General features: G+C 38.4%; 1 protein-coding gene across 5 annotated transcripts in view; it reads left to right on the forward strand.

Annotated features, from left to right (window-relative positions):
• The window catches only part of FRYL (FRY like transcription coactivator), a 262703-nt gene that overhangs the window by 149121 nt on the left and 99299 nt on the right, over nucleotides 1–14283 (forward strand). For 4 of the 5 annotated variants that reach the window (XM_080646343.1, XM_080646344.1, XM_080646341.1 and 1 more), the window contains 5 exons: nucleotides 1882–1980; nucleotides 3853–3954; nucleotides 9914–10017; nucleotides 10217–10325; nucleotides 12783–12869. In XM_080646343.1, the coding sequence (XP_080502469.1) occupies nucleotides 1882–1980; nucleotides 3853–3954; nucleotides 9914–10017; nucleotides 10217–10325; nucleotides 12783–12869 (501 nt within the window). Of the gene's footprint in view, nucleotides 1–1881; nucleotides 1981–3852; nucleotides 3955–7493; nucleotides 7539–9913; nucleotides 10018–10216; nucleotides 10326–12782; nucleotides 12870–14283 lie in introns of all 5 variants that reach the window. The other variant, XM_080646340.1, reaches the window with a different exon arrangement.

The raw sequence follows: 14283 nt of genomic DNA on the forward strand, positions 1-14283 counted from the left end.
TGACTGTAACTCACTGTAGATTTGTCAATTTCTCTTTGCACTCTGTCAGTTTTTGCTTTGTATATGTGTAAGCTCTATTATTCAGCACATATAGGTTTAGAATTGTGATATCCTCGTAAATGGGCACCTTTATCATTTTGAAATAACCCTATTTTGAAGTTTTTTTTTAATGCATACAAACATAATTTATAGTTTTGCAAGTAGTTTGAGTCAGATAGCTTTCCATCCCCACCCCAGTTTTTGGCCGTGTGAAATAGGTTCATTTTATCAAAAAGAAAACAGACTAGTTAATAAAACCATGGCAGCTTGAGGCTATTCATTAGTACAGGTACTCTGATTTCTCTTCTTAGAAATGGTTTCCATTGCTACTTACCCATGCCATTTGTCATTTGTGCTTCCGCCTTGTTTGAAAATGTGTTTTTTGCCAGCTGTTTAACTTGGGTTAGGTTACAATTTTTAAGGTAATCCATCAAAAGGAGCCAGTTGTACAAAGCAAGGTGCTTGACAATGCTCCATTATTACTGAGTTGCCTAATTCTTCTTTTATGCCATGTTTCCTTCTGTGGTTTATTAGTTTGCTAGGGCAGCCCTAACAAAGGACCACACACTAGGTGGCTTAACCAACAAAAATGTATTGTCTCACAGAGACTCTGTTCCATGCCCCTTGCCAAGCTTCTGGTGTTTACTGACAATCTGTGGCATTCCCTGGCTTCTAGAAGCCTCACCCCAATCTCTAGTTTCATGTTCACATGCTGTTCTCCTTATGCGCATGTCTGTCCAAATTTTCCCCACTTTAAGGACACCAGTCAAGTTAGATTAGCTGCTACCCGCAGTATGACCTCATCCTAACTTAACGGGTTATATCTACAATGACCTGTTTTGAAATAAGGTCACATGAGGTACGTGGGGCTTAAGACTTCAACACAGGAACTTTGGTGAGGGGACAGCACAGTCTAACCCATAACAACTGCCTCTGCACATAGAGCCAATTCTGCCTGAAGCATTCTTTCCTCGCTAATTACCTCCTCCCCACTTCACCTGGCTGGACGCTCCTCATTCATTTGTTATGTGTATTGAGTGCTTTCTGCGTGTGGGGACCTCGTGTATGCACAGGGGATACAGTGATCAAGGTAGGAAAGACTCCTTGCTCCTGTCGTTTACTTGTGAGGAAAACATAATAAACTCATGTGCAATATGTAGTATGCAGATGGTGGTAAGTACTATGGGGAAATGAAAAACAGGGTAGAGAATCGCCGAGATGGTAAGGGAGTTGCAATGTCAAGTAGAGTGATTACGAAAGATCACCCCCTTAAAAGAGGTGGTGGCAGTTGAACAGAAGCTGAAGGAATGAGGGAGTGAGACATGCTGTCCCGGGGGGAAGAGCTTAGGCAGAAGGAACAAGTGCAGATGTCCTGAAGCCAGATCACGCATGATATGTTCGAGGAACAGCAGGAAGCTAGCTAGTGTGGCTGGATCCCAGTGCTCGGGGCAGGAGAGTGGGAGGTAAGGCCAGAGTGGTTACATGGGAAGTGGTTGCAATATTTCAGGTAAGAGATGTTGGATTCAGCGTAGGTGTATCTTGTGAGATTTTTCCCTAGCGGTCCCTTCTGACTGCCTCAAGACCATAGGGAATTTCAGTTTCCTCTTACAGCTTCTGGTGACCCACCTGTTCACTGGCCTGCATTCTCTGCTTGTGCTCTCAGGGCAGGGACCAAGTTTATCTTATTTACTTAACATGTGGTCAGTTGGCACGTTCTGGTGCTGTACTTCCATGAGATCCTCAGTGAGGTATTAACCAATTTCAAACTTTATAGAAAGTTCTTGTAGTTTGAACCCACGTTTGTAACCATCTTCTTACTTTTTGCATTATCTTTTTACCTAGGCTGTTAAAAATGAAGTGAATGTTCCCTGTTTGAAAAATTTTGTGGAGATGCTTTATCAGACTACTTTTGAACTGAGCTCCAGAAAGAAGCATTCATTGGTATTAAGAACCATTTCAAATCTATACTAATAAAAGGGTAATATGCTGATTAGACCAGGAGACCTTCCGGGAGACCTTCCAGACAAAGCCATGGTGGCGGGGCCGAGGCAGAGGCAGTTAGGGGCGATAAGGCCGGGGGAGGAGGGGGCAGTTGGGGGCGAGCTGGCCATCAGGGGGCGCAGTTAGGGGAGAGCTGGCCAGCAGGGAGGGGTGCAGTTGGGGCGAGCAGGCTGGCGGGAGTGATCAACCAGCAGGGAGGGGCAGTTGGGGGCGAGCAGGCTGGCAGGAGAGGGCAGTTGGGGGTGAGCAGGCCGTTGGGGGGGGGAGAGTTGGGGGTGAGCTGGCCGGAAGGAGGGGCAGGTTGGGGCGATCAGGCCATCAGGAGGGGCAGTTGGGGGTGAGCAGGTTGGAAGGGTGTGCAGTTAGGGTGAGTAGGCCGGCAGCGGGGTGCAGTTAGGGGTGAGCAGGCTGGCAGGCAGGGGCAGTTGGGGGCAAGCAGGCCAACAGGGGGGTTAGTTGGGGGCGATCAGGCCAGCAGGGCGGGACAGTTGGGGGTGAGCAGGTCAGCAGTGGGGGGGAGGGGCGGCAGTTAAGGGTGATCAGGCCGTAAGGGGGGGGCAGTTGGGGGCAACCAGGCCAGCAGACATAGTGGTTAGGGGTGATCAGACAGGCAGGCAGGTGAGCGGTTAGGAGCCGCAGTCCTGGATTGCGAGAGGGATGTGCAACTGCCGGTTTAGGCCCCATCCCACAGGGTTCGGGCCTAAACCGGCAGTCGCAATCCCCAAAGAGGTCCCAGATTGGAGAGGGTGCAGGCTGGGCTGAGGGACCCCCCCCCACCCCTGCACAAATTTCATGCACTGGGCCACTAGTATTTACATATTTAATTAGGGGGTCTTAGTAATTGTTTTATGAAGTCAGTGGAGATTTAAGAGAATTGTAAAAAGTGAAATTATCATATATCCAAAGTATAAAATAAGGCAAATTTTATATATTTTCTCCTCTTTTTAAAAATTTCTATTCTTAATTTTGCTAGCTCTGTATTTGATAGGTTAGTCAGACTGCATTCTAGGTTTTGACCTGGCTCGACAGATGCTTTAAAGTATGTCTTACAATAAGGAAGACGTTGAATGTACTCTTGTATTAAACTACAAATTCCTTTATTTTACATTATAATAAAATTGCATCTTTTGTATTCAGAGATTCCCCCCGCCCCACTTACTCCCCACCACATAACCACCCATTTCATGTAACTTTGAGGGATTTCTCTGAATTTTCATGCAACTTGGGGAAAGTTTAGAGAATTGGACAAATACTTGACCACTTACGGTAGAGATAATAATAAACATGAGTCCCAGGCACTGAACTGAGTGCTTTGCCTCCTTTGTCTTCCTTACAACCTCATAAGATGTGAATGATTATTATTCACATCACAACCTCGTAGGATGTGAATGATTATTATTTTCCACTTTATGTTTTAGGAAAGTGAGGCTTAGAGCTAGTGAGGTATCCTCCCTGGTGTCAGACACCTGGCAAATAGAAAGCTGAAACTTCGATGCCAGGCTGTCCTCTGATCCCAGGGCCCATGCTCATAACCACTGTACTGATTGAGGGAGGAATGGCTCTAGGGAAAATAATAGCATGCTCTAACTCAGGGAGGATATGATAGGTCAAAGAACGGTCCTTGTAGAAAATTTGCCCTGTGTTATGCTTTGTTACTTGACTCTGTGAGATCATGTTTCTTACTATAAATGGGTAAACTGCATAAAGGAGTCTTTTGGTTTCCTTGTTTATGAGAATAAATGAAATATAATTTACAAGTCCAGTGCTTTGTCGTGAAAAGTGTTAACTCTCTCTTTTATCTGTCTTCTGTAGGCTCTATATCCACTAATTACCTGCCTTTTATGTGTCAGTCAGAAACAGTTTTTTTTAAGTAACTGGCATATTTTCCTACAGAACTGTTTGTCGCACTTAAAGGTAAGACATAATCTCATTTCTGACCTGTAAATACTGACTGTAGTGTATTCACATGCATATTCATTGACTAGCATGTAATAAACTTCCGTTACTATTGGTACATTTGAATAATTAATAGTTTACCATATTCCATTTCTTATGCATACTTCATACCTTCTTTAGGGAATCAATCATGTATAAACATGAAGAAACTTTTGATTAAAATTTTGGTTTGTCTTAATGAGCGCCAAATTGTACATTTTTAATGATTGATGTATTAATAGTATCTTCAACTTAGCAGTATTTGTTAAATGAAGTCCTTAGAACTGTAGAGTATTAATCTTATAAAACTTACTTTATGTTTGAGAAAATTCAATGATGTTAATTCAAGTCTGAATAATATTTAAAAGCCTTGATAATAAAATAATTACTAAAAGCACATTTCATATAAGTATGCCCAGCCAAATTAAAGTGTGGTGCTGGATCCACATAGATGTAAAAACTCCTGAAATTATTCTGACTTGAATCAACACCATTTGGCACATCTGTGTCCGGTTTGTCTTAGTACTGAAAACGAAACTGTGAGATAGAAGGATCCTAATCTTGCCCGGATGCTCTGCTAGCAGGCTCTAACAGGATTTCCTTTTCTTCTGCGGGTAGGAGTGCTGTTAATGACTGACATGGGGGCGGGGGTGGGGGCGGGATACTCCTCATCAGGTAGGAGCACTGTTAATGACTGACACGGGGTGGGAGGGGTGGGGATAATCCTCATCTGCATGTCACGGGAATGCTTGATTTGAAGACTGTTTTGATACACAGATTAATATTCGACAATTTGCTTACAGGACATATAAAAGGCAGACGTGAGATTTCATTTCCTATCATCCCTCTAAGTTCAGGTTAAGACTGAAAACCTAATACTTTAAAGGCAATGACAAGGCGCAGAGAGATTAAATTACTTGTCTCTGGCCCCACAGCTCATTGTGGTCTTGTGAGAAATAAATAGGACTGCCTCTCCTTTTCACACTTCAGGAATGATCCACTAGACAACATTATCCTATATATCTTTTTCCTGATTTTATGTATCATTTTTTAAAATGCCTTGACTTTTTTTCTGTAAGATATATAGGAAATATAAGTCTTGGAAAAATATTTTTAAATTTTTCTCCTCCTGGATCTACATTGATTTTATTCATGTTTGAATGAGAAATGATATATTCTGCTTTGTTTATGAAAATTCCCACAGCCAAATCAAGCTGATTCAATGCTATAACATGCAACCAGAAAATAAGTTTTTATTTACTTAGTTATATTACATACTGTTTTCTGTCCTTATCTTGATGATTTATATGGATAGAGGTACTTAAAGGGGATTGATAATTTGCTGGATAATGTGATTCTTCATACTTTTAATAAAATATATTAAGATTAGAGGCCCGGTGCATGAAATTCATGCACAGGAGCAGGGGAGGCCCGGTCCCCCCGCAACTGCCCTCCCCTGCAGCCCCGTTCACCCCTAACTGCCTTCCTCTGCTGGCCCAGTCACCCTTAACTGCCCTCCCCTGTAGGCCTGATTGCCCACAACTGCCCTCCCTTTCAGGCCTGATCCCCCCCCAACTGCTCTCCCCTGCTGGCCTGATCCCCCCCAATTGCCCTCCCCTGCAGGGCTGGTTCCCCCCTTAACTTCCCTCCCCTGCAGGGCTGGTCCCCCCTCAACTGCCCTCCCCTGCAGGCCTGGGTCCCCCTAACTGCTCTGCCCTGTAGGCCTGGGTCCCCCCCCAACTGCCCTCCTCTGCCAGCCCGGTCACCCCTAACTGCCCTCCCCTGTAGGCCTGATCGCCCACAACTGCCCTCCCCAGCTGACCATCTTGTGGCGACCATCTTGTGTCCACATGGGGGCGGCCATCTTGTGTCCACATGGGGGCGGCCATCTTTGACCACATGGGGGCGGCCATCTTGTGTGTTGGAGTGAGTTGCTTATAGGACATATAAAAGGCAGAGGTCAATTTGCATATTACCTCTTTATTATATAGGATGTGCATTTAAGTGTTCTGGAAGGTTGCTTTGTTTCATGACAACTCATACTTTTCTGTTGCTTGTTGGAATTTTTTTATATATCTACATTTCCACCTAACATATTTGCAGTTCTTTCGCGGTACCTTAACTTTTTATTTTTGTCTTAAGGCTTTCATTTAAAATGCTCCGTTTTCTTTGAACCCTTACCTCCTGATAAATACTTCTGGCATATTGTCCATGTTCGTGAATGGCTAATCTGCCAGGCTAAAGGAGATAAGAGCCACTTAGCATGAATATTTGGAGTATAGTTGTCTTGGCCATTAACCCTTAACTTACATTAAGGCTCTATTCAGCAGAAATTTTATGACTTGGTTCCTGTTTACTAGGTTTAGATGCTGGGGCTAGGCGGCATAGTCTAGGTAAGGAATTGAGCATTCAAGGGAAAACTACATTAATTACCTGTTGTGACAGGTATAATTTGTTTTTTATATATAGGAAATACTAGCTCAAGGTAAAGGTCTTACCTAAATTGATTTTGTTTTGAGATTCAAGTAACCTCTTAATTAAAAAAAAAAAAAGTCCATAACAGTTTTTCATTTATTAGACCTACTACTTCTTAAAATTGATTTTTACTAGTATTTGCTATATGCCAGATTCTCTGAATACAGTATCTCATTTCATTCTTACTGTGACAGGCTGAAAGAAGATAACTAAGTAACCCATGTTTAGGGAGCCAAAAAGTGATAGAGATAAGATTTGCATCTAGATACATTCAGTGCCATAACATTTGCTCTTTCTGGTCTACCATGTTACCTTTTAATGTATTATTAGAAATGATGCTCTAACAGATACTTTAAGAAAATATTTTGGCTATAATTCTAGGATATTAAAAAGACATCCAATGTCATAAAAACAAAAATAATATATTTTCAAGGCACTTTAAGATATTGCCCAATTTTTGAAAATTATTATACCAGTTTTTGAAGCTGGTGATCATAAAAAATGGGTTTTAGTCCTGTAGGCTCAGAAATAGCACGAGAGAACATCCAGTTTATTTTAATTGGAAATGTTAAATCTGTTACTTTTGTTCTAAACAGAATTTGGTAGTTTCCCATACCCCTGTCTTTATATCAACTGAGGTCATTCTGTGAAAAATGATTTTAAAGTTTCTGAAGAGCAATTAAGAGAGGAATAAGAGTACGTATCATACAGAAATATTTTGAAGAATTTTTTCTACAGTGTATGCTTAATTTTAAAAATTAAACTTATTTAAGTTCAATTGCAGTGCTTTGGAGAGGAAAAATTAGATTGTTAAAAATTTAAGTGTTTTCTCTCAGTTTGAATATTGTAGATGTATCCCATGATTCCCAAAAAATTAGAGGATTTCTTTTTTTTTCTGAGTATTTCTGGCCACTGTCTTGGAAATTTCAAATTTCTTCTAAATAGAGGCCTTGAGGAGCTGTCTTGTTTGGTGCTTATTTTCATCTAACATGCATGTGCTGCATCTCATGTTTATGTTTGCTGTCTCACGTTGCTTTATTTAGATGCCATCTAACAACAGTATCAGAAAGCAAATAGAAACACTCCAGGTGAGTTGTGTCAATGTAAGACGTTGCTTTATCTCCTTTAAGTGTGGCTCCCCCCCCTCCCCCGCCCTTTACCCATTATTGCATTGCATGTCTAATAATATTTATTCATGCCTTGCTTCTTGTATGGTAGCAAAAGAGTAGCTCATAGCAGGAGCATTCTGCAGTTTTAATATTAAAGGGAGGCCCCAAGAAAATGAATTTACAATATTTGATAATGAATGTTGATTGTTAACCAGAATTCTCAATTTTAAGATAGTCTAATTTACATGAGCTGTTATAAATGAAACTTTTTAAAGATTTGCAAATGAAGTTGAGACAGTAGCTTAGATTTTGAATATGATTTTATTGCAACACTTTTTAAACTTTTATCCAATTGATTTGGGTTTTAAACAAATTATTTTGGGGGAGGTTCACAGTAGAGAAGAAGGGAAGAAAGAATAAAATAATTGCTGCCAAAGAGCATATTTGACTGACATATCAAAATTTTATTATATATTAATACTATTGGATTTTTATTAATGTAATCTGACTATTCACATTAGACCAGAATTGTAATGAGGCAATTAGATATCTTTGTTTAAGACTCAGGTCAGTTTAGGGTGTTTTTATTATTTAGGCATGATTGCAGCATTGTAGTGGTCAAATAAATAATAATTGATTTTTGTCACTTTTCATCTTGTTTTGCTATTGTTCATTATAAAGTAATTCTGCTTTGTTAACATAGTTGTCAAACTTGGAAAGTTTGAAAATCATGTATTTTTGTGGTGGTTTGTGGTTTTTTTATGGTAGATACTTCAGCACTTAAGAAAATAAGATAAATCAAATACTTTATTAAGCATTTATATGAGAATAATTTTTATGTGGAATTAGGCTTAATTATTTTAATGTATAATTTATATTATATTTTAAAAATACAATTTAATAATGTGAAAGTGTTATTTGGAGTGTACATAAAACTAATTGAATTCATATTTTGATATTTGACGTCTAGGTTTTAAACAATATCAGTATAATAAAAAAGAAAGTACTGCCCAAAGCTTGGTTATTATATTAGTAACATCAGGGTGTCCCCAAAAATGTATGCACACTTTGAATAATTATAAAGGCAGTGTTTATTAAAGTACATTTCATTTTCAAAATATAATAGAGTGTAATAATTCCACTAATTATATCAAATATTCATATAGATAAATGTGGTAAAGTATATTTTCTAGTGTTTGTCTTTTTTAAAAATACCCTCAGTTGTTAAAACTTTTGTATAGTTTTTAGTCCTAAGCAGTTAGATGTCCATTTTTCTATATTTTAAAATATAAAATAGAATGGCCAGTTACTTAGTATTTAAGAACTCCCTTTTGACTGTTGCTATATATAAAATAATTTTCAATCGTAAGAAATTCCCCAAATAAAATTAAATAAATGCTAACTTATAGCAATAAATGCATCCTACAACCAGCATAAAGAGTTTCTCAATAAAATTGATGATTAGCTGCATTTTCAATATTCATAATTCAATCTCATTACATGACTGGTCATTTGAGAACTTTACTTTTTATAATAGCTGGTATGCAGAAAAGGTTTGTTGATCAAATTGTGATTGAAATGGAAGACTTTTCTGTTTCTAAATAGTAATAATTTGAAGTGTTCTGATTCTAAATAAATAATTGAAGGTATAGACCCTCGTTGAGCATTTATCATGTACCAAGCAGTGTTTCAAGTGCTTTTCACATAATTTCCTAAGACTGTGAGGTGGGTACCATATTGCCTCGTTTTTAGAGCTGAGGAAATTGTGGCACCAAGTGATATAATAGCATCCAAGAATGGGGTTTGTCTGGGTCACTCCTAATTTGAGAGACCATGCTCTTAACCCACTACTCTATATATTTCCTCTTGTTAGGCTAATCACTCAGTAATATTTTGCATTATTTCATAAATTCAAATATCTGTAACAGCATTTGGTATTCTAGATTTTAACTGTATATGGGTTGCAGTGAATTAATTGCCAAGATTAGTAATCCTTCTATCATTATGCCAGTATTGTGTGAACCATTTATTACCAAGTAAGTTGATGTGTGTGTATAATTTTGAAATTCTTAGAAGTATTATTGTCATTCTAATATTGTATTATTTTGTTTTAAGTGTATAAGGAATGGCTCTGGATTTCCTTACTTATGGTTACTTTTGAGCTATCTGTACTTTCCATATACCAAACATATACTTACCATATACAAATATATGCTTGCATATTTAAACCTGTCTTAGATTGACTAAGAAAGAGAAGAGTGAGGGCTTTTAGTTGTTGACAGAGAATGTATCTGTTCTTAAATGATTGCAAGTACTTACATAAACTTATTTTAATTCTCTTTTGTTCTAAACAGAATAAAGATCCTAAAATGTCTCGAGTTGCACTGGAATCTTTGTACAGATTGTTGTGGGTTTATGTAATTAGAATAAAATGTGAAAGCAACACTGTAACTCAAAGGTGAGTGCCTTTGTTTCCAAGTGTATTTTAAATAAAATATTGCTAAAACGTATCACACTACCGGGATTTTAGTCAACATTACAAATACCTTGTGGGGGAATAGAAATTCTCCTGACATATTAGCAAGAATAGGAAGAACAGTTTGCCAATGTCCTGTTAATTTCATCATCTCATTATGACTAATTTTTTCCCCCTGTAGTCGTCTTATGAGCATAGTGTCAGCACTTTTTCCAAAAGGCTCACGTAGTGTGGTTCCTCGTGATACACCTCTCAATATATTTGTGAAGATTATTCAGTTCATTGCTCAGGTGAGTGTTTCACCTCATAATACATGTGCCCATGTAAGTTACAAGAGTAATCTGTTGCAGTCACTTGGAGTATGAAAATTTGTTACACATCTAAAAGCATGGTAAAATATTACTGTTGAACAGTGGAAATAATAAATGTATGCTATAAAAAATAATGTATGCTATAAAAAATAAAGATGTTAATGATGTGTGTGTGTGTGTGTGTGTGTGTGTGTGTGTGTGTGTGTGTGACAAAATAAGTTTGTCCTGGATCTACACACTTGGAGAAGGAAAGGAGAGTCACAGGTAGAAGAAGCATTTAAGTTGGGGAGGACTCAAGAAGGTGTATGATCCTACCCTTAGTGCTTTTACTGATTACCTCTTGAGTATCTCGAAAGGTTGTGTGTGTGTGGTTGTTTTTTTCTTGAAAATTGTTTTCATAATTTGTGTTAACCTAGGTCCTTAGATATAGATACTAGAATCCACTGTAGATAGTTGAACCCAAAGGGATTTTTTAAGGAATATAAATAGTTCACAGAAACACTAATAGTCCCAGAAAGAAACTCACTACAGACTGATTCATTTGCCTCTCAGCATAACCATTATTGCTTGTCCCATTTTCAGTTCTTATAAGTGTATTTCTAGTATCACATGATCTCACTCATCTAGGGGAAATAATGAACAGCATAAACTGATGAACAAAAACAGACCCGGAGACAGGGAAGCATCGATCAGACTGTCAAACCTCAGGGAAGGTAGGGGAGGGTGGGGGTAAGGGGGAGAGATCAACCAAAGGACTTGTATGCATGCATATAAGCCTAACCAGTGGTCACGGACAATCGGGGGGTGGGGGCATGCGTGGGGAAGGGTTCGGGAGGGGAATGGGGGAATGAGCACAAATATGTGATACCTTAATCAATAAAGAAATTTAAAAAAAAAATAGTGTGAATGATTAAGAGGAAACTACAGAATTGCTATCGAGGAGGCCGCTGCCTCCACCATAATCAAAAAGTTGCCAAATTAGGAAATCACCACAGATATTTTAGACCAGCGGTCACCAACCGGTGGTCCGCAGACCACTGGTGGTCCGTGGGGTCCGAAAGGTTGGCAACCGCTGGTTTAAGGAAAGCTTTGGAGCAGCAGTCGCCAAAAACCGGTGGCCTGTGGACCACTGGTGGTCCGTGCTGCTGCCATGATCCCACCAGTAAAGTAGGTTTCTCCCCCTGTCCTCCTCACGTTACCCAGTTCCCAAAGACTCACATGAGTGTACCACTTGGCAGGGTCTAAGCCACATCCTACAGCCTACAGTTACCAGGCATCCTGGGAAATACCATTTTAGCTCTCCAATCTCTGCCCCACAGGAAGGTGTGTTAGGAGGGGAATGAATGGGTGCTGAGTGATCACATCAGAGGTTTTAATCACATCAGCCCTGCAGAAGCATAGGTAGGCTTACCTCCTCAACATAGCAAAATGTTTGATTCCAGAATGTTCATTGCATTCTCTTTGAACTAAAAATCTGACAGTTTTCAGGGGTCCTCAAACTACGGCCCGCAGGCCACATGCGGCCCGCCGAGGACGGGTGCCGCTGCCTGTCCTGCCTAGCAGCCGACTCATTCCGGGCCCACAGTGTGCATAGGAATTTGTTCATAGTTTTTTTTTTTAAACTATAGTCCGGCCCTCCAACGGTCTGAGGGACAGTGAACTGGTCCCCTGTTTAAAAAGTTTGAGGACCCCTGGTAGATGGTCCATACTGTAGTTATTTTGACAGTAAATAAATGAGTATTTAAATAAAATGAGTACATTTCTATTTGCTAGAGCACAGAACTAATGGTAGTTAAATAAGTATAAATCTGTCGATAAGGTAAATGAAAGCAAATTGTGCTTTAGCTCTAGTATTCAGAAAAATATGCCATTAGGTTGTATCTCTTTCCTCCTCCTTTTCCCCGCCTCAGTACCCTTGGATTAATCACTTCACACTAACACTCCACCAGAACTATAAAACTCTCTCAAACATCAGTTAATCTTACTGCTTAACTTTTTCCTTGGAGATTTCCTTCCTGGAGCCCTATTTTTCCTGTCCCAGTCGGATGTCTCCCTAGGCCAGCTGCATAGATAACGTGGGACTCTCTTTCATCTAAGAGAATTACTTCACTTAGATTTTGGTGAATGAATACTTAAAACTTTACCCATTGGTTTGGGTATTAAATCATTTGACAATTAAATATCTATAACTTTTTTATTATTTAAAAAATTTTTTTCAATTACAGTTGACATTCAGTATTACATTGGTTCCAGGTGTTATAGTCATGTTTTTTAAACTATAATTCATAAGTGTTTTTCTATATACAGCTAGATTTATGAATCTCTAGTGGGCACACATCTGTGTCATTGCCGTTATATGTATAATTCTTAGCATTATACCTAACATATAGTTGTAGCAAGTTAGAAGGATTTATTCATTGTGTGTTTTATTTCTAGGAACGTTTGGATTTTGCAATGAAAGAAATAATATTTGATCTTCTCAGTGTTGGAAAGTCTACTAAAACTTTCACCATTAATCCAGAGGTAAAAATAAATAAATAAATTATAGAGTAATACATTATTCTCAACTTTTTTTTTTAATGTGTTTTTTTTTAAGAACACAGTTTCTGGAATCAGACTATTAGGCTCAAACCCATAGTTAGAAGTTCTACTTCTTACTACAGGTGTGATCTGGGACAAGTTGTATAACCTTTCCGATAGCTAACTGAACGGGTTAAGAGTAGTGTTAAGCATGGTGGAAAATAATCCAGAGAGCAAGTTTTTCAAGTTAGCAAGCTCAGCTGGATTCTAGAAGTTGTGACGTGAGCTCACGTTTCTTACAGAAATAATATAAATATAAATAATATGAACAACAGGGTCTTTAATAAATACCATTCATTCATCATTTATTGAGCACCTAAAGTGTGTCTCAGGTACTGTTTTAGGTATAAGAGACAAAACAGACAAAAATCTTTTTCCCCAGATGGAGCTTACAATCATAATTTTTTAAAAGAAAAAAAAATGTTATTCTACTTCTGTGGCCCTGTTTTTTACTAGTAAATTCTAATTCACTCTGTAGACATTCACTTTTCAGATTGTTTTAAAATATTTTACAAACATATTATCAGCACTTAATAACATTTGAGAATGTAAAAAGACTGTAGGTGCTCTCTGTTTTCTTATGTCTTTTAAATTACTGTGCTGGTTCTTCTCATAATCAAATCCTGAGATATATATTTATGTAGTTAACAAATAGGATAGAAAGCTATTGAAGCTTTTCAGTTTATGGTATTTTTAAGATAGAGTAATATTTACTTCTGGGTTTTTTAAGTGAGCATGTATGAATGTTTTATATACTTCATGTGATTTCCAGCAACAAAAATCACATAATGAAAGGCATTCTCGTAAACATCCATTTTCAAAAGTATTTCCTCCATTGAACAAGTTTATTTCTAAAAATAAGTCTCTCCTCACTGAAGTTCTAACACTAGTAGAAAAAGTGTCAGTTCTGCTGGTTTTTTGTTGTTGTTTTTATTTTGTGTTGTGTGTGTTTTTGTTTTTGTTTTTTGAGAGAGAGAGGAAGGGAGAGGTATAGAGAAATAGAAACATCGATGAGACTGAGCCAAACTGTGTGGAAAAAGGAGTAGAAAAAGTGTCAGTTTGCTGTTTTTTTGTTTTTGCTCATTTAGGCTTACTTTATTAGGATTACCTTGGATCTGCTTTTCCTTTCATGAATCTTTTTAATCTTGTGAGACCTAGTTTAGGTAAAACCAGATAAAAGTATCCATCTATTAATTTAATGCAAATTGCAGTGCTCTGAAAGAATGGGTAAATGAGGGCAATTCTGTGGACCCTGGGACATTGTGGATGTGCCCACTTCCTTCCAGGTGTCTTGTGTGACTATGTGACACGACCATCTGATGTTTAGACTAAGGGAAGGCACCAGTGCTGTTATATA

This window comes from Plecotus auritus, assembly GCF_963455305.1.
Source record: "Plecotus auritus genome assembly, chromosome: 1".
Classification (NCBI taxonomy): domain Eukaryota; kingdom Metazoa; phylum Chordata; class Mammalia; order Chiroptera; family Vespertilionidae; genus Plecotus; species Plecotus auritus.